The sequence below is a fragment of the Podarcis raffonei genome, chromosome 3 (genome assembly GCF_027172205.1).
Source record: "Podarcis raffonei isolate rPodRaf1 chromosome 3, rPodRaf1.pri, whole genome shotgun sequence".
Taxonomy (NCBI): domain Eukaryota; kingdom Metazoa; phylum Chordata; class Lepidosauria; order Squamata; family Lacertidae; genus Podarcis; species Podarcis raffonei.
The window spans coordinates 22410377-22429149 of record NC_070604.1 but is presented as its reverse complement, the minus strand read 5'-3'; the positions used below and the strand labels follow the sequence as shown (position 1 = coordinate 22429149).

At 44.3% G+C, this 18773-nt stretch overlaps 1 protein-coding gene across 3 annotated transcripts in view; it reads right to left on the bottom strand.

The window, feature by feature from the left end:
- Positions 1-18773, bottom strand: part of DLGAP2 (DLG associated protein 2) — a 403016-nt gene that overhangs the window by 354365 nt on the left and 29878 nt on the right. Inside the window, exon 2 of one of the 3 annotated variants that reach the window (XM_053380806.1) lies at positions 12610-12719. The exons of the other annotated variants lie outside the window; for them this stretch is intronic. Within the exon in view, the coding sequence (XP_053236781.1) occupies positions 12610-12624 (15 nt within the window). The 5' untranslated portion in view covers positions 12625-12719. The remainder of the gene's footprint in view (positions 1-12609; positions 12720-18773) is intronic. 3 annotated transcript variants of the gene reach the window in all.

Here is an 18773-nt window from a genome sequence, read left to right as displayed (position 1 = left end):
CGTCTGAAATGTTCACCCACAACTTAACAGGAGGGATTTGTAAGTGGAATATATACATATATCACATGTTCCCAGGTACGCAGTAGAGTAAAACCTAAGCTATTCTTTGTTCAGGGATGGCTTCGAAACACAACTAGTAGCATGCTTGCCCCTTCTCTTTTTGATCATGCTCTGTTCTATCCACTTGTAAGGTAAAAGTAAAGGTACCCCTGCCCGTACGGGCCAGTCTTGACAGACTCTGGGGTTGTGCGCCCATCTCACTCAAGAGGCCGGGGGCCAGCGCTGTCCGCAGACACTTCCGGGTCACGTGGCCAGCGTGACAAGCTGCATCTGGCGAGCCAGCGCAGCACACGGAACGCCGTTTACCTTCCCGCTGGTAAGCGGTCCCTATTTATCTACTTGCACCCGGGGGTGCTTTCGAACTGCTAGGTTGGCAGGCGCTGGGACCGAGCAGCGGGAGCGCACCCCGCCACGGGGATTCGAACCGCCGACCTTTCGATCGGCAAGCCCTAGGCGCTGAGGCTTTTACCCACAGCGCCACCCGCGTCCCTTGACCCGTCTCTAAATATTCTGGTAGATGTGGCTAGTAATATTTCAACTTGCTACTTAGCTTCCAATTACATTTTCCCAGCTGAAATAAAAGAGAGCATTTGGCCTCAAATCATTTCTTTCTTTTTTTAAAAACATAATTTTTATTAACAGGCCAAACAAATCACATTATTTCCAAATCACATTAGTTCCAAATTATACAGCCAGATTTTAAAATTTTGTTGGGGGTACCCATACTTCAAGCTCCGAACCGGGGTCCAAGCATCACTTCTATTGCTGCTTTAATTAGACAGTTCTATCCAGTTCTGTCCAGATAGTCTCTTTATTACTTTCTTCATCTTCTTGTTGTTATCATATATTCCTTTCTTTGTGATCTCTGATAATCTTCACAAGTGGGTTGAAAACAAACATCCTCTGTGTGGGTTTTACACTCTCCAAAGTTCATATCACATAGGGACAGATGCCATTCCACACCTCCTTAAAGAAATTTATCCTCGGTCTGTCCTTTAATTTTCCCAGGCTTGCTAAGTATATCACAGAGGGCTCTGCCAGGTTTAGATCACATTCCAATCATCATTCACATTCCGATGATCCTGGTCCTCCTCCCCCCGTCTTTCTTAGACAAGCCTGTCTTAGCGAGACACCATTTAAAACTGCGTCATAAAACTTTCCTCCGTTCTCCGATGTTTACTAGTCCTCTCTCTGATCAATAATTCACTCCACACAGTTCTTGAATTCCTGCTTGTGATCAATAAAATGCAACGATTCTTCTTTCTTTGGGGTGGAGGGTTATTAATACTCACATAAAGCAAAGCAAAGAAAAGTTGTCTCCTCCACCCCCCTTCCGTTTCACTCCAAACATACCAGTCTCTTAATGGTGATTCATCACTTGATTTATTTGTCCCGCCCGCTGCTCCAGTCACAGAGATCCATTAATCAGCAGTCTTAACTCCCGAACCTCGCTGGATGTATGTGCTTTAGCTTCTTTCCAATTATATATTTCCAATTATATTTTCGAGCTAAAGCGAACCAGCACGCGCTGACTGGAGACAGCGTCAGGAAGAGCCGACTTCACCGAGGGCTTGTGCCAAGTGACCGGGCACCCCCTTCTTTCGAATCCGGGGGTGCATTGTGGACACCGCTGGCAAGGCAGTCCCCCCATCTCCTTGGGGGGTCGGGAAGGCTGCATACTTCCCATAGCAGCCTCTTAATTACCTTGTGTGGGTCGGAGAGATGTTATTGTCGGCCATCTTCCAATGCGCCACCTGGTGGCCCCTGTCAAATCATTTCTTTAATGGACCGTGCAGGCTACAAGATGGTTCCCTTTTTGACATCTCACCCTCTCCACAAGGCAAGAGCTTCAAGTTATTTACTGTTATTGTCAGCTTACCATCTTAGCTACATAACGGTGAGTGTTGATAGGAAAATATCAAACAAATCCTTGTTACGTAATGACAACGTTCTAGATCACAGAGTTTTGTTCCCCTACCCCACAAAGGGAAAGAGAGCTTTCCCCACTAATAAATCTGTCTAAGCTAGTTCCTACTTGCCTTGCCAAACATTTTACTATACATTGCAGCTAAATGGTAGGTTAGATGTTCTGTCTCTAAGAAATGTTCATGGTATAATTATGGACCTACTGTATATACAACACACCAATTTTGGACAGATGTTGAGCATTTTACACAGGAGTTAGGATCATGTGTACTTTTTTGGAATGTTATTTTATTTTATTTCTTTATAGGCCTGGATTCATGTTCTGCTTTTCCTACATGACCCTTACCAGTGTTTTAACAGACTCTTAATTTGTTCCTGGAATATTCAGAAGCTCTTACATTCTCATAAAGCCTCCAGACACTTGAAAATATGCTGCTCATGATATACAACAGGCTGGTAACCTGTATCCTGGTTGACCTGTATCCCAAAGATATGCATAGACTACTTGTAAGCCCCCAGGAATTGTTGCCCACTTGAGAAGAAAGAAAGAAAGAAAGAAAGAAAGAAAGAAAGAAAGAAAAGCTACATTTAACATTTAATCCTATATCACCGGGATGTCCAACAGGTCAACCGCGATCTACTGGTAGATATATGGTGAGGCATAGGTAGATTGCGGTTGATCACTGGGTCCCTTTCCTTAGCGATTCTGGTCCTGCCCTCATTGTTGCACGGTCTGCATAACAGTTTGCTTGCCCAGCTATTTGTTGGTCAGTGGCTGTGCCTCTTCTCCCCCCAAAACCCTTAAAAATTGGTGCCTTCCTTCTCCCTAAAAAAAGCTCAACAACTCTGACCTGAAGCACCCCAAAATGGGGGTAGATCACTGCCAGTTTTTAATTCTGAAAGTAGGTCACAGTCTCTTGGGAGTTGGCCACCCCTGCTGTATCAGAATGAAGTATTGGTTGCTTTCTTTTCCTCATGAGCATCAAAAGTGAAATATTCTCCCCCATTCCACCGCCTCCCCACTTAAGCACAGCATGTTTTGCTGGTCAGCTTGGTTTTGTTTTTTAAAATAAAACGCAAGTGCAACTTGGTGGACTTTTATGCCATACATATTTAATTGTTTGATATAAAACTTGCCTGCTGTAAGTAAATCCAAGTATACTAATGTTGCTGGCATCCATCTGTGTCAAAAGACAAAAGACAATGGAGTGTGCCTCCACGTATTTTGTCTATGTTTACCCTGGCTCCATTTTCCTTCCCTTCCACTGTTGGGTCCCTCGGGCTGAATTAGAAGTTTTGAAGAGGAAGAAGAGCCAAGTCCCTTCCACAAAGCAATTCAAGAATTGTTTTAGATAACTGAACAAGATACAAGCATGCCTAAATCAAAATCTTTAGATTAGAATTATTATTGATCCTATCTTATAAAACTTAACAAGGAGTAGATTCAGTGTTTGCTTAGCATACAAAATAGTTTATGATCACACTGTTGCTTACAATCAGCAAAATTTGACCTGTGCGACGTTAGTATAGAAAGCAATTGGACTTGGCAATAGATAATGTCAGATATGCTTGTCTCTGCTAGCCTGTCAGAGTTAAACAAAAAGGGTTGAACAAAAGTCCTCCAGCCCATTATTAGGAAAGGCAGACTTTAACCACCGCCAGTCTCACAAAAACAACTTGGGAAATGTTCTAAAATCCCATGTTTTGACAGCCACAACTTCAGTTACAATAGTAAGCATGCTAAAGCACTTGGGACTGCCCCCCAAAATTATTATTTCCAGTATCTAATTGGCTACACATTTTAGAAGACCTTGGCAACTTTTAACTCAACCAGCATGTATGACAACCCACCAAAGGCTCAATATTCTTCCTAGGTTTGCTGGTTGCCTGAGGCCACAAAGACAAAGGGCTTGCCAAATCTCTGACACACCACAATAAATGGCCAAGAGGCTGTGATCTGCTTGGCATCTCAGTAGTTGCATGTTCCTGTAATGCAGGTGACTGTCAAGAAACAGTTTGGGGGCCTTTGAAAGTTACACATTCTAGGAGAGCAGGAGTTTGCGCTGATGGGGTCTGAGATGACTGAGTGACTAATTAGTAGAAGGATCTTGACATTGTGGTGGACAACTCAATGCAGCTGCTGACCTGGTCTGTGGAGGCTGGGAAAAAGGCAAATTCCATGTTGGGAATAATTCAAAAACCTCCACAAAACTGACAATACCACACAATGCAACTGGGAATATTGTGCACCATTCTGCTCACTGCACTTCAAAGAAGGACATTGTAAAGAAGGAAAAGTTAGAGGAAAAGTTAGAGCGTCTCCACCCCCATCATTCTGCCCAGACACTGAAGTCCAGTGCCGAGGGCCTTCTGGCGGTTCCCTCGCTGCGAGAAGCCAAGTTACAGGGAACCAGGCAGAGGGCCTTCTTGGTAGTGGCACCCGCCCTGTGGAACGCCCTCCCACCAAATGTCAAAGAGAAAAACAACTACCAGACTTTTCAAAGACATCTGAAGGCAGCCCTGTTTAGGGAAGCTTTTAATGTTTAATAGACTATTGCATTTTAATCTTCTGTTGGAAGCTGCCCAGAGTGGCTGGGGAAATCCAGCCAGATGGGCGGGGTATAAATTATTATTATTATTATTATTATTATTATTATTATTATTATTATTATTGGCAATTAGTGGGGGGTGGCTGGAGGAAAGATTACAAAGTTGGGGACATGATAAGAGATGCATCCAATTTTTCTTCCTCTCACTTAATACTAGAATCTGGGGTCATCCAGTGATTTTCTTTACTTTGCTGCACTTATATCCTGCTCTTCCTCCCAAAGGAAACCAAACAGAGGGAGGTTCAGGACAGGCAAGAGCAAGTATTCACACAACACGTATTCAAAATATGCAATCTGCTATTGCAAGGCATAGTAATGGACAGCTATAGAAGGGGATTAGATGAATTCCTGGAGAATAAAGGCTACCCATGGCTACTAGGCAAGAGGCCTATATGTTACCGCCAGTGCGGGAGGAAGTATGGCCTCAGCCAGTTGCTCAGCAACAGCAAGAGGGCTATTGTGCTTGTGTCCTGCTTTTGGGCCTCCCAAAGGCATCTGAATGGTCACTGTGGGAAAGAGGATGTTGGATGACAAAGGCCTTTGGCTCTTCTTATTCGTAAGTGGAAATGAGCAATTAAGAACCATTGGTTAGTGCCAGTTATTATCTTATTAAAAAAGGTTGAAACAGTTTTACACTCTTTGCCAGCTGATAGATAACTTAATGGAGTACATTCCATTATACCTACATTTTCACACATATTAATCAACTCCAAAGCCATCTTTAGAGCTATTTAACACAGGACTCTCTTTTTAGTCCATACAAGCAGTCCTGATCAACTATGGGAATGGAGTCAGCAGCAATTATCATTACTAGACTGGGAAATGTGGGGTTCTTTTGTGGGGGGTCTATTCATGAGAGAAGCAAAAACTTTGGAAGAAGATATTTCTCAGCTCTTCTAGGGAAGTATATTTTGATCGGGAGCCATTGCGATCCTGTGGTTCTTGTTGTTCGGTCTTTGTGAATATTTCTATAATCTTCTAAGGGCATTTAATGCTGAAGATTAAACTGACACACTCGTTTACTGCTGATTACAATCTCTGCGGTAGCTTTAGAATACGGTCAGTCTCCCAACAGAGAAAAATACATAGTAACGTGGCATTAAAGGCTTTATAAATGGGTAACTGATAAACAACTGCGGGAGGGAATAGAAATGTGTTTGTTTAAATCAGATATGGGAATAACTTCCTCCTTGCGGTAAGCCCTCCAGGAAGTGTCTCTCTCTCTCTCTCTCTGGTCGCACACATGTTATTTCCCCCAAGACACACCCATCACCAGTCCTGCTTTCCACCCTCCTTGCATGTTTCTGCTTTGATAATTGTCCTTATTTGTCTCGAAGGTGGATAGACAGGTCTGAGAATAAACTAACCTTTGTTGCACAAAGGTAAAACCCGCACATGTTGCTCTGCCTACTTTTGCCTTTGGCACCACTCATCACTAGAATGCGGCCCCTAGAAGGTTGCCTGGAATGGAATGAGGCCCTCAGGCTGCAAAAAAGCGCTCCCTATTCCTTCGCTATGGTAACATTGGGAAGCATACAACTGCATGGGTGGAGAAATGGCTGCAAGGATTTTCTTGCCTGGTCATGGGCTCCTCTCCTTAGAAGGTAACAATCAGATGGGAAGGATCCACACGACTGGCTCTGCCCACATGGTTCTGGAGGGTGAAATATTACCACAGTGGCACAGGAAGGAGCTGCAGGGACAGGGCGAGCACACTGCCGCATGTTAGCCTGGCACATTGACACCTTCACTAGAGGAAAGAACCATCACTGGTAAGGAAAAGCAAAGAAAACCAAAATGGTTTAGAACTTGTTTGGTGTTGAGAACTGAAATACGGTGCAAATGGATTTGGGGGGGCTTAGTTCAGCGATAAGCAAGACGACAACACATACTACCCCATGGAATGGCAGTCTAAAACAGTGCTGAAATATATATTTTGGTTTACACCTGTTTAGAACTGTTGCAGGGGAGTGTTGGGCAAACCTGAAGGAGCGTCTCCACCCCCATCATTCTACCTGGACACTGAGGTCCAGCACCGAGGGCCTTCTGGCGGATCCCTCACTGCGAAAAGCAAAGCTACAGGGAACCAGGCAGAAGGCCTTCTCGTTAGTGGCACCCGCCCTGTGAAACGCCCTCCCACCAGATGTCAAAGAGAACAACAACTACCAGACTTTTAGAAGACATCTGAAGGCAGCCATGTTCAGGGAAGCTTTTAATGTTTGATGCATTACTGTATTTTAATATTTTGTTGGAAGCCGCCCAGAGGGGCTGGGGAAGCCCAGCCAGATGGGCGGGGTATAAATAATAAATTATTATTATGATTATTATGATTATTATAAAGGGAATTTCAAAACCAGGTCATGTGGCAACTCCCTGAAGCTAATCTATCTGGTCAAATGTGATGGACTCCATTGAAAGTTCCAGCTGGTGGGAAATGGTAACATAATTGTTGCATTAATAAATTGCAAATTAGTCGGGTAACTAAACTACAATATCTAACAGAACAGAGTAGTGGTTGGAATGTTGGGCTGGAACTGGGGGAGACTTGGATTCAAAACCCCACTCAGAGGTGGAACTCATTGTGTCACCATAGGCTAGCCACTTTCTAGGCCTAATCTACCTCACAGGGTTGTTGTGAGGATAAAAGGAGGGAGGAAGAGGCATGTAACACCTGAGCTCCTTGGAAGAAGATCAGGAATAAAAAATGCAGTGGTACCTCGAGTTTCAAACGTCTCCGTTGACAAACGTTTCAGAACTCGAACGCCGAAAACCCGGAACTAAACGCTTCCGTTTTTGAATGTGCCTCAGAAGTCAAATGGCTTCCGCTGAGGTACTACTGTATTTTTCTCGATTTTCTCTGCAAATTTGCAGGCTGCCCTTTGCACCTCAGTTTTTGAATGTTTCGGAAGTCAAACGGTCTTCCGGGATGGATTACATTCGAAAACCGAGGTTCCACTGTATATAGTAACAGTACGTGTTCATGGGGGGGGGGCAAACTTTCCCCCACCCTGAATCAACAGCATAACATGCAATGTGGAGTAAAATCAAGACTTATTCTGCTAATAAAATTTAGGGGCTCTTCCTGTAAATGAATCCTTAGCAGCAATGAACTTTAATTGCAGGTGATGGGAGGAATTCAACGTAGCGCTGTGGCAATCATTCTGTCCCTGCAAGCATTTCAGCCAGGCAGATGGAAGGTGACTCCCCCCCCCCGTGTGCTCTTCTCTGGTTCTCCCAACAAAAAAACCAAACTGATTGGGGGGAGGAGTGCAGGGGCACATGGGAGGATAAGGGGGGGGGACCTCTGTTAGATTTGCATAAGTCCTTGCACAGGCTTCCACTAGCGGAACACATTACATGAATCCAGCCCTATGATGAATTGTTATCCGTTAGCATACAGGCTCTGTCTTTCAAGATGACATTGTATATTCAAAGTATAAAGCTACATTCACGGTCAGTTCCTCTGAAATGTGTAAGACACTTCATTGCATTTGTGTGCACAGTGCAAAGATTTTTGTGTGAGCTGCTATATTGTTTTTGTGAGTTTGGAGAGCGGCGGGTAGGTTGCATGATGTCTGAGTCCCTTCTGGTTCCTGGATCCACAAGGGCCCAAATCATTTGCTGAATGAGCCAAGCAAGGGCCAGAATGGAAGTTGCTCTGTGACAAAAGGGCAAATGAGGGGTCCCTCCTTCATCAGACTGGTGCTGAGAGAGAACTGAGCTAGAAGAAGCCAGAAGCCTGAGAGTATTCTTCTTGAACCCAAGGCTATGGGAGAAGCATGACCTCCTAGGGTGCTAATGCCATGAGCCCCTCCATCTTAAGACTTAGCTTGTATACATGTGTCAATAAACCATATATCCTAGAGACAGCACAGTGTCCGCTGTCCCTCATTCCAAGGAAACTGAACCTAGGGTAAGCACCCAGAACTCTTGGAATCTGGCACCGCTGGGAGATTGCGGGTGGTGTGCAACACTACGTTGACATCATTCTAATGAAAGAAAGCTAGTAACAGAAATACAATGAGTTCAACCACCACCATAACAAGAATCAAAATCCTGCTAATCAATTAGCCCTCATAATATGCTGTCTCCAAGAGCTTTTTTTTTTTTACAAACCTGATTTTTGTTTTGCAAGAAGTTTTGTGTAGATAAAACACAAGCATAAAAGAAAGCAGCTTTGAAAACATTCTTAAGCTAAAAGCCTAAAACAAAGCAAACCCTGTAATCAGGCTAGGCTGCTCATTTGCTCACGTGAATGAATGATGTTGCGCCTTATGAACACACACAGGCTTTGCAAAAAGGAATTTATTAACAATATCATGATCATTTTTGTTAAGCACACACTAGGGGGTGCTGCTGTAGTATTGTTTATATGATTTTTAAAAAAACATGAGCTTCAGAGCACTTGTTTCTGAGTATTTGCAATGCATTAAAGTCTTCAGCAGCACCAAAAATGTTAAGGGTGAGGGAATTATGATAAAAGCATGAGATAGATTAATTACTTAAGTCATTACTACATCAGAAACAATCAGCCCAACTAAATTAAAGTAACGCACCATCAGCCAGCTAATTTGAGAACAATCTTTTCCCCATAAATGTTGAACTGTGTTGGGAAGAGAGATAGGGCAGTCAGGATAAATGTTGTTTTGGGACGTCCTGGGACCTGGCAGTCTGCTTAGAAGGGGTGCCATGGGATAGCTCAGTTGGTTGGAGCATGGTGTTGATAACACCAAGGTTGCAGGTTCGATCCCCATATGGGACAGCTGCATATTCCTGCATTGCAGGGGTTAGGACTAGAATAGATGATTCCCCCTCAGGGTCCCTTCCAATTCTACAATTCTATGGTTCTATGGTGCAACTCAAAGTTTGGACCAGTGGAGATGCAGACAGGTATTTTACGGTAGCCTTTCCCAACCTGATGTCCTCCAAATGTTGTAGACTATAGCTCTCATCAACGCTGGCCATAGGCTACGTTGGCTGGGGTGGTTGAAAATTGAAGCTTAATAATAATAATAATAATAATAATAATAATAATAATAATAATAATAATTTATTTATATCCCGGCCTCCCCAGCCGAAGCCGGGCTCAGAGTGGCTAACAACAGTAAAGTGATATAAAGTGATAAAACATTCTAAAATCATTTCATTATAAAATTAATTCAAATCAGATTAATGGCAACCATTGGGCTAGAGTTCTGTGAGGATTGCCAAAGGAGGGAGTCAGGCTTTGCCCTGGCCAAAGACATGGTGGAACAGCTCTGTCTTGCAGGCCCTGCAGAAAGATGTCAAGTCCCACAGGGCCCTAGTCTCTTGTGACAGAGCGTTCCACCAGATCGGAGCCACAGCCAAAAAAGCCCTGGCTCTGGTTGAGGCCATCCTAACCTCTCTGTGGCCTGGGACTGCCAAGATGTTTTTGTTTGAAGACGGTAAGTTCATCTGTGGGACATGCCAGGATAGGTGGTCCCGTAGGTATGAGGGTCCTAGGCCATATAGGGCTTTGAAGGTCAAAACCAGCACCTTAAACCTGATCCTGTACTCCACCGGGAGCCAGTGCAGCTGGTATAGCACTGGGTGAATGTGATCTCGCAGCGAGGACCCCGTAAGGAGTCTCGCCGCGGCATTCTGCACCCGCTGGAGTTTCTGGGTCAGTCTCAAGGGCAGCCCCACATAGCGCGAGTTACAATAATCCAGTCTGGAGGTGACCGTCGCGTGGATCACAGTGGCTAGGTCAGGGCGAGAGAGGTAAGGAGCCAACTGCTTAGCTTGGCGGAGATGAAAAAATGCCGCCTTTGTTATAGCTGCAATCTGTGCCTCCATGGAAGGGGAGGTGTCAAAGATTACACCCAAACTCTTAACTGACGGTGCTGGCACTAATTGCACCCACGATACTGGGATACTGGCTGCTCTCAAGTGTGTGGGGATAAGCTCCCTGCATTCTGGTGCACTTGTTTAGTTTATTCACTACTACATTTATATCCTCCAAGGAACTCAAAGTTGCATACATGGTTCTTCCCTGCCCACCCCATTTTATCCTTACAACAAATAACCCTGTGAGATAGCTTGGGCTGAGGAGTGGTACTGGCCCAAGGTCACCTAGTGAGCTTCATGGCTGACGAAGTATTTGAACCTTGGTCTCCCAGGTCTAGTCCAACACAGACCCATCGCACTTGGAACACATCTCTCTGTATCATTAGATAACTTTCCCCTGGACTACGTCAGCCGAAGTTGGGGACCTGAATAATGACTTCTCCATCCTCCATATGCGGGACCAAGCCAGACATGACAATGGAGATCAGGTACCAGGAACACCCAAAATTGTTGGTTTGATAACTAGCAGCTACGTTGGGTTGCTCTGAAGATCGGAGAAGGGAGGAAAGAGGGCACATAACCCTTTCCTCTTATGGCTTTTCACTGATATAAATTTCCCCTCTTTATAAGGTATTATTAGCCCAAGGGAGGAGGAATCACATAAGTCTTATTTGACCTTTACTGGCTGACCTTTTCAGGCGGACTTTGTTACCCTGCATGAGTTCCTTAAGACGCTTCTCCCCACTCCCACCCCTTGCTTTGCTTTAAAAGCCATGATTCTTGGCTTGCTGGTGGATTTAGCTCTGGGGAGTCATGGCAGAGCAGTGGCTAGACAGTACTGGAAATTGAATACAGGTTCAAATTCCCACTTGGCTTTGAAGCTCACTTAGTCAAATCTTGACCCAGCCTGCCTCACACTGCTGTACAGCTGCAATGCCACTTGGGAGATCGTTGGGTGAGGTGGGAGGGCTGTAATAATATGTCCCAGATTAAGTATAAATGCTTTTTTATATATCTTTTGTTTATATTTTTGAGCTATTTTTCATGAAAATTGGAGAAAAATGAGACTGCCAACATGAGTTGCATACGTCTGGATTTTCCTGGACATTTCCTGATTTCTTCCTGGACACTGCTTCTGACCGCAGTATTCCATGTATATCCAGGGAATTACGAACATATGGCAACCCTAACTAAAGGTGCTTGAGTTGCCAGGAGATACTGGATGGCCTCGGTCCAGTATGCCTGAAGGAGCGTCTCCACCCCCATTGTTCTGCCCAGACACTGAGGTCCAGTGCCGAGGGCCTTCTGGCGGTTCCCTCCTTCTGGTGGTCGTGAGAAGCCAAGTTGCAGGGAACCAGGCAGAAGGCCTTCTCGGTAGTGGCAACCGCCCTGTGGAACGCCCTCCCGCCAGATGTCAAAGAGAAAAACTACTACCAGACTTTTAGAAGACATCTGAAGGCAGCCCTGTTTAGGGAAGCTTTTAATGTTTAATAGGTTATTGTATTTTAATATTTTGTTGGAAGCCGCCCAGAGTATCTGGGGAAACACAGCCAGATGGGCGGGGTATAAATAATAATAATTTATTTATTTATTTATTTATTTATTTATTTATTTATTTATTATTACTATTCTTCCTCTTACCCACAGCAGCTCCCATATGGCACTTCTCCCTCTCCTTTCTCACCATCCCACTAGCGCAGCAGTAGGGAACCTATGGCCCCTCCAAATGTTGCTGGACCAGAACTCCCATCATCCCATGCTACCTGGGGCAGAGGAGAGTCCAGCATCATAAGGAAGAGCCCAAGGTTGCCCAAGCCTGCTCTAATGAACAGGGGACAGGTCTCGCTTACTGTTCTATAGGTGTTGAGCTGCGTTGAGCACATTTGCCCAGCAGCAGCAGTTGTGCTACATGAGCAATCTTGAGAACTGCACATGCTATTTGCACATGGACTTCCCACCCCACAGTCACTGGAGACATGCTAGCATAGTTCTGAACCAGTAGCCTCACCAGTATACACATTCGATTTTAACTACCTTTTCACCAGCCTCAGCCCATCCATTTTTAGGCTACTCGACATAAACCAAGAGCAACCGAGTTAAACCAGTGCAAGTGACCATTCCCCAAGTACTTGTTACGGCATATTTTCTGGGCAACTGCACGACTTCAGTGCAAAAAGAAGCATTTGTCCCGGGAGGTTAACAGTACCTGAGTTGTCCCCATAATGTCTGAGCCTTGTGTGCGTTGCAGGCATTCACAAGAAGATGCAGTGGGTGAACTTGTGGCAGTTACATTCGCACGTCAGAGGATGAGAAACCCTAAGATGAGGAATGAATAGAAATGGGGGAAAACGATTTCATAGCAAAAGGCAAGAAGCCCCAGCCACCCACCCATACCCCTATGCAAAAAAAGGAGAAAGAGAGGAAAGCGTTAAGTGCATGTGGTGTTCACATAAAACAAGAGAGTAAAAAAATGAAGGTCCCACATAGCACTTATTTCAGCTGAACGCAGCAATGGAGCATGAAAGAAGCAAGAAGAGCCAAAAGTCAAACAAATGTCCTGTACAGGATTTATAGGATTTGACTCTGAATGTGTGGAAACATTATTTATTGTTTAAGGCCGCTTTTATGCAAAAGAAACGGAAAGCATGCTTGGTTGTTGTTGTTTTTTTCCCCATCTGGTAGAACGGGGTGTTCCAAATTTTGCTTCGACTGGATAGTATCAGATTAAGAATATTTTCAGATGCCGTGGAATGATCTCAGGCGGAGGGGAGGAGATTTGTGTTGGGGGGCAACACTCCAAACCTACTCATGTTCATTGATGAGCCCAAAGGCAGCCTGAAAAAGCAAAGTTCCAGATCTCATGGGAGACCACCCCCACCCCCAACCTAAATACAGTTTTACATATGTGGCCCGCAAACAGGTTTTCAAATGAACATAAACAGGTGAGGGTGAGGCCTTCTGCCGCATGCTTGCACGTCATCTGAAAAGGGCTAAGGATGCACAGCAGGGAGGGAGACTTTAGGCCCGAGAGCCAAATGCAGTTCTCCAAGCCCTTGGGACTCTCCTTGGACCACCTGTCAAGTACTTTTGCATGGCTTGAACTACGGCAATGCTTTTCTGCTCCATCTTGTGGGTGGAGAGCAGGGCTCTGACTTTTATGTGGCTGGGACGAGGGAACAAGCCACAGTTCAAAGGGAAGGCCAGTTCAATGTCAATTGCTCCACCCACTTTTTAGCCCCTGGCCCTGCTCACCACTTGCATGCAGGCCCCAGAAAGTTGCCTGCAAGGGAATTCAGTCCTCTGCAAGGAAAAGGTCCCCTATCCATTAAGTACAAAGAACCAAATGAAATGCAACCGTGTTATTTATATATTTATTTAGATTTTTCACACCGTTTAGCTTCCACCTGGCAGGGAGGTATATACCATGACTTGCCTACCAGGTTGTGGGAACGTCAGCAAAGGATCGGTACCCATTAAGCAAATAACCTTGCCTTTATCAAGCCTTTAAACATATGGAGAGATGGATTTGTCCTTTTGCTTTGCTCAACAGAACAGCGCTGCTATGGCTCCACATAGGCTAATGAGATTGACACAGAAGCCTATTAAACTGGGGGAAAGCAATATTTTAAAGGCACATTGCATATACATGAGACAGAAGCATGGGTTGTTGCTGTTTGTATGAAAGCACAGCTTTTGCAGTAAGTGTGCTGTGAATGATGGGAGGCCGAGAAGGCAGCGCTTCAGCTGGGTCCTACGCATAACTCTCGGGCGGTATCTGATTGAAGACTCATTGGAACGTTATTTTCCTTATTTCTTTTGCTGTGATAACAACAATAGCAATCTGCATGCAAAAAATCAGGTTTCCCCATACAGATCACCTATTTGCAGGCACTCAGAAGATTGTTACACAGTGAAGAAAATATCTTGTCTGGTAAAGGATGAATGCTTGACTGCAGGGAAACACACACACACACACGCACACGCAAACTGGTACTGAATTTCTAAACCATTTTTTTGCAATATAAAGATAGAATTTTTTTTGTTTTAACTCTTGACACTACTCCTCTTGCCCTCTGGCAATTTTAAGGTGTTAGTTTTGAAAATAAATAATTATAAATGCCATTATGGATATCTTTGGTAAGGAAAATCTCTATTTTATAGCTTTGATATTTGTATACCTATGTATGTTAGCATTTTAAGGAAACCTGTTTAGTCAAACATCTTATAATTGTGTGGGTGGGTGGGGGTGTTAATCTATTTTTATTCTGCAAAGTAAAAATAAAAAATACCTTAGCAATTCAGTATCAGTTTGCTTCTCTTTAGGTGCATGTTTTCTGTAGCTCATTTGTGTGTGTGTGTGTGTGCGCGCGCGCGCGCGCGTGCTGCTTTTCTAGTGTCAGCTTGAAGCTTCCCTTACTTCTCACTATTTTCTGGTAGTGCCTCTCCTTTCCCCCTGCATCAGGATGAATAGCTTTGGACTGGAACTCACAAGTCTCCTCCGTGCATTAATCGTTTAATCACTCCATGCAGGTGATTAAAGAGGCTGGGCTCCCTGAACCTGGCCTTATGCTCATCTTTCCAGCTCTGCCCCACCAACCTCCACACACTGAGCGAATTTCTGAAGTGGGAGCTGACTCTACCCACTAATGAGCCAGCTGGTTTTCCAAAGGCAAGTGTTAACTGACATACATGTTCAATTATTATCCCCTAGAGTAGCTCAATTATTTCAGCCTCATCTACTTAGTCATGTAACAAGGATGCTGGAAATGTAGAATTTTAACTTTAAAATTGCAATTTGTCTAACTAAATTAGAAAAAGGTTAGATTCAAGGTAAGATAAGATTTTGCCTTAAAGTTTTATATTATAATTAAATTGATTAACCTCCAATATCCACTTGGCTGGATATTATTTGTTTGTTTGGATTTGGCGGGGGGCAGGGGACGACTTTGTGTGAAATTCAAAGATTCCTGACTCCTGTTTTTATTCCATAAAATACTAGTCAGGAATATTTTGTGCAGCACACAGAGTGAGCATTTTGGATTTCCAAAGCATCTGAAAATCAATTTCTAATAATTCAGCAAACCTAACTCCAAAGGAAACAAACGAGTTAAGCAAAAACAGCATGATAACTTAAAGAACTTCCAGTGGCTTATATTTCTTGTGAAGCTGCAATTTAGAGGATTAAAACAGAGAAATACAAGTGCAGAGGGTTTTTATTTCATTTTTAACTGAAGTAATCACTAGTAGCATTATTTTAGTTTACCCAACTTTATGAACTACACTGCAGGGCTAGAACTATAAATATTTATGAATTAACCAGCTCAGCCAAAGCACATATTGAATGACTCATAAAGACCTTGTCCTGGTAACGCAGCTTTGCCAAATAATCTGACATGAAGACAGAGTGTAGCTACACACACACACACACACACACACACACACACACATAAAAGAGAGCAAGAAAAAATCCTCAGAGGAATATTAAATGCTTAAGTGACTGTGTGGTAGCATATAATGCGTTACTCATTCTGAGCGGTCTTTAAAATAAGAACGGGATTTCTTGTAGAGCCTGTGTGATTTAGTGGATGGAGTGCTGGGTTTAGTCTGGGTTCCAGTTCCTGCTCAGGCATGATGCCTGCCAGGTTGCCTTAAGCAATTTATTATCTTTCAGCCTAATTCACTTCACAGGTCCATCATGAGGACAAAGCTGAATATCTCCAACCACCCATACCCCCCAAATCTGCGCACAGCCTGAACTTGAAGTAAGTGATATGAACGTAATAAACTTCTCTGTTTCAACGTTGTGGCTTTTCTCTATGATCTAAAAGTGTTTCCCTCATAGATTCAGTAATTTGGAAGCAAACAGCTTGATAACTGTCTCCCAACACTTCTGTACCCCTTGCTTGATTCTAGGGTAGCCACTTAGGATGCACACCAACAAGGGCATACCTACGGGTTGTCAAGGTTACCTACCACCAACAGCACAGCACAGAAAGGGACCAGAGTGGCTAGGAGCCCGTCTGCACACTCTCCTTATCAGGGGTGCAAGGGAGGGGAGGGCACAGATATAGTTCCCTGCCGATGGTGCAAAGAAGCCTAGGTATCAAAATAGGGGAAATGCATTTGTGAATGACCACCCTACTGCTCCCAAGGATTTCCTCCCGCATGGATGCAGCAGCAAGGTTCCAGTCAACAGGGGATGTTGGCAGAAGATGTCTGGGAGGCAACCCTACAGCTGGATAAGACACATCATTTCTCCTCCCTGCAGTACAGCATGCTAAGACAGATGAGGAACAGCTGGGGAGAGACATGGCTGTCCTTATAACTGAGGAGGAGGGTAAAGAGGGCCTGACTGGAGTCCCAGCCAAGTCCAGGCCTAGCAGGGAGAAGGTGCTAGGGGGCAGGGGGCAGGGGAGTCCAAGGGGCTGGCCAGTAACAGGGCAAGGCCTCAGACCACACCAAATAGATGCTCCAATAAGGAAGTGCCAGATTGTATTCAGTGGGGAAACAGAACACAACAGAGCTCTGTGCCTGATAAACAACTGAATTGAACAAGCCAGCGGCTGCTGTTATTTATAAAAAAAAATCCTTTCAGTAGCACCTTAGAGACCAACTAAGTTTGTTATTGGTATGAGGTTTTGTGTGCATGCACACTTCTTCAGATACTGTTATTTATGTGAGGGAAGAGGAGGATTTATGTGTACAGATGCAATAGAAGAAGAAGAAGAGTTTGGATTTGATATCCCGCCTTTCACTCCCCTTCAGGAGTCTCAAAGCAGCTAACATTCTCCTTTCCCTTCCTCCCCCACAACAAACACTCTGTGAGGTGAGTGGGGCTGAGAGACTTCAAAGAAGTGTGACTGGCCCAAGGTCACCCAGCAGCTGCATGTGGAGGAGCGGAGACGCGAACCCAGTTCCCCAGATTACGAGACTACCGCTCTTAACCACTACACCGCGTTAAATCTCACAATAGTGAGGAAGACTGTGAAGAGGTGGCCTGTACGCTTGCCGAGTATCTGTGCAGGAGCTGCTACTCCTGGTGTGCAGGTTCTATTAACAGCTGATAGGCAATTTCAAGGCACCTGCTCTGATTTTCTAATCTTTAAGCAACATTTAGACTGGACAGCCATTCAATCAGATGGCTGTCCTCTGTAAAACAGGGCGCATAGCCATCCTAGCAATTGCCGCAATTTTGTAAACATCCAATGCAAATTCAATATTGGGTGTGCATGAGCTAAACGAGCAACAGAATGCACAACCAACATGTCAGCATTCCCTAAAGGTTCAGGATAAAAGCACCTTCCTTGCTTGCTGCCTTCTTTCTTTCTTTCCTTTCTTTCTTCCTTCCTTTCTTAAACCAAGTCGAATCATGGGTTTATTTAGGGGAACAGCCAGGTTCATTCTCCAGCATTTCCAAGTAGGGCTAAATAAGATTCCCTGTCTGAATCCCTGGAGAGCCACTATCAGCCAGAGATGATAATGCAAAGATGGACCAGTGGTCTAATTCTATAAAAGGCAGTTTCCTGTGTTCCAGCGGAATCTACTAGGAGCAGGAGGAGCTCTCCAAGGTCTGAGGCAGAACAACCCAATCTCATATTTCAGTGAGGATGCTGGAGTTACACCAAAGTATGTAAATCACGGGCAAACCATAGTTCATATATGAAAGTATCCTTAGGCCTAACTTTCTCTCCCTCTCTCAACTCCCAGTCCTATGAGCATTTATCTTAGTAGGACACTAAGCCCTGTGTAATGGCAAAGTTGGTCTTTTTTGTCCCTGCACTGTTATCAGCTGTTATGGCTGATGGTGGAACCATAAGCATGGAGGAGGGCAGGCCAACCAATCGTCTTTAGTGCAACTCTTGTGTTCCTTTCAGGTACAAACTTAACACTTGAGCTTTATGTCAATGAAGGTGCATCAATAAAGGTCTTTGTAGATACCCAGAATGAGCAGGGACTCAGTTTTAGTGCCCAGGAACAAGGTCTCACCAGAAAACAGAGTTGCATGCAAGTCCCTAAAAAAACCCAAGATTCTACAGCCAGTGTTAGTGCCTGGTGTCAATGAGAGTAGCCATTTGAGAACACCAACCTGAGCTAACTGCAGGAAAACACAGCACATTGCTGTGGCCACTGTGTGAGCATTAGCTGAAAAGCAGAGGGCGGAGAAATTAAATTGGTTAATAAATAAATACAGCACAAAGCAAAAACCACCTACGCAAGTCCAGTCCAGCAACTTCCTGGAGCAACATAAGAATGGCAGGAAAGACTGTTCTTCTTTCCCAACTAGAAGCACAATTGCTTTTTGTGCAACAAAATATTGTGTGTGGCTAATTACTTATCGGGACGCAGGTGGCGCTGTGGGTAAAACCTCAG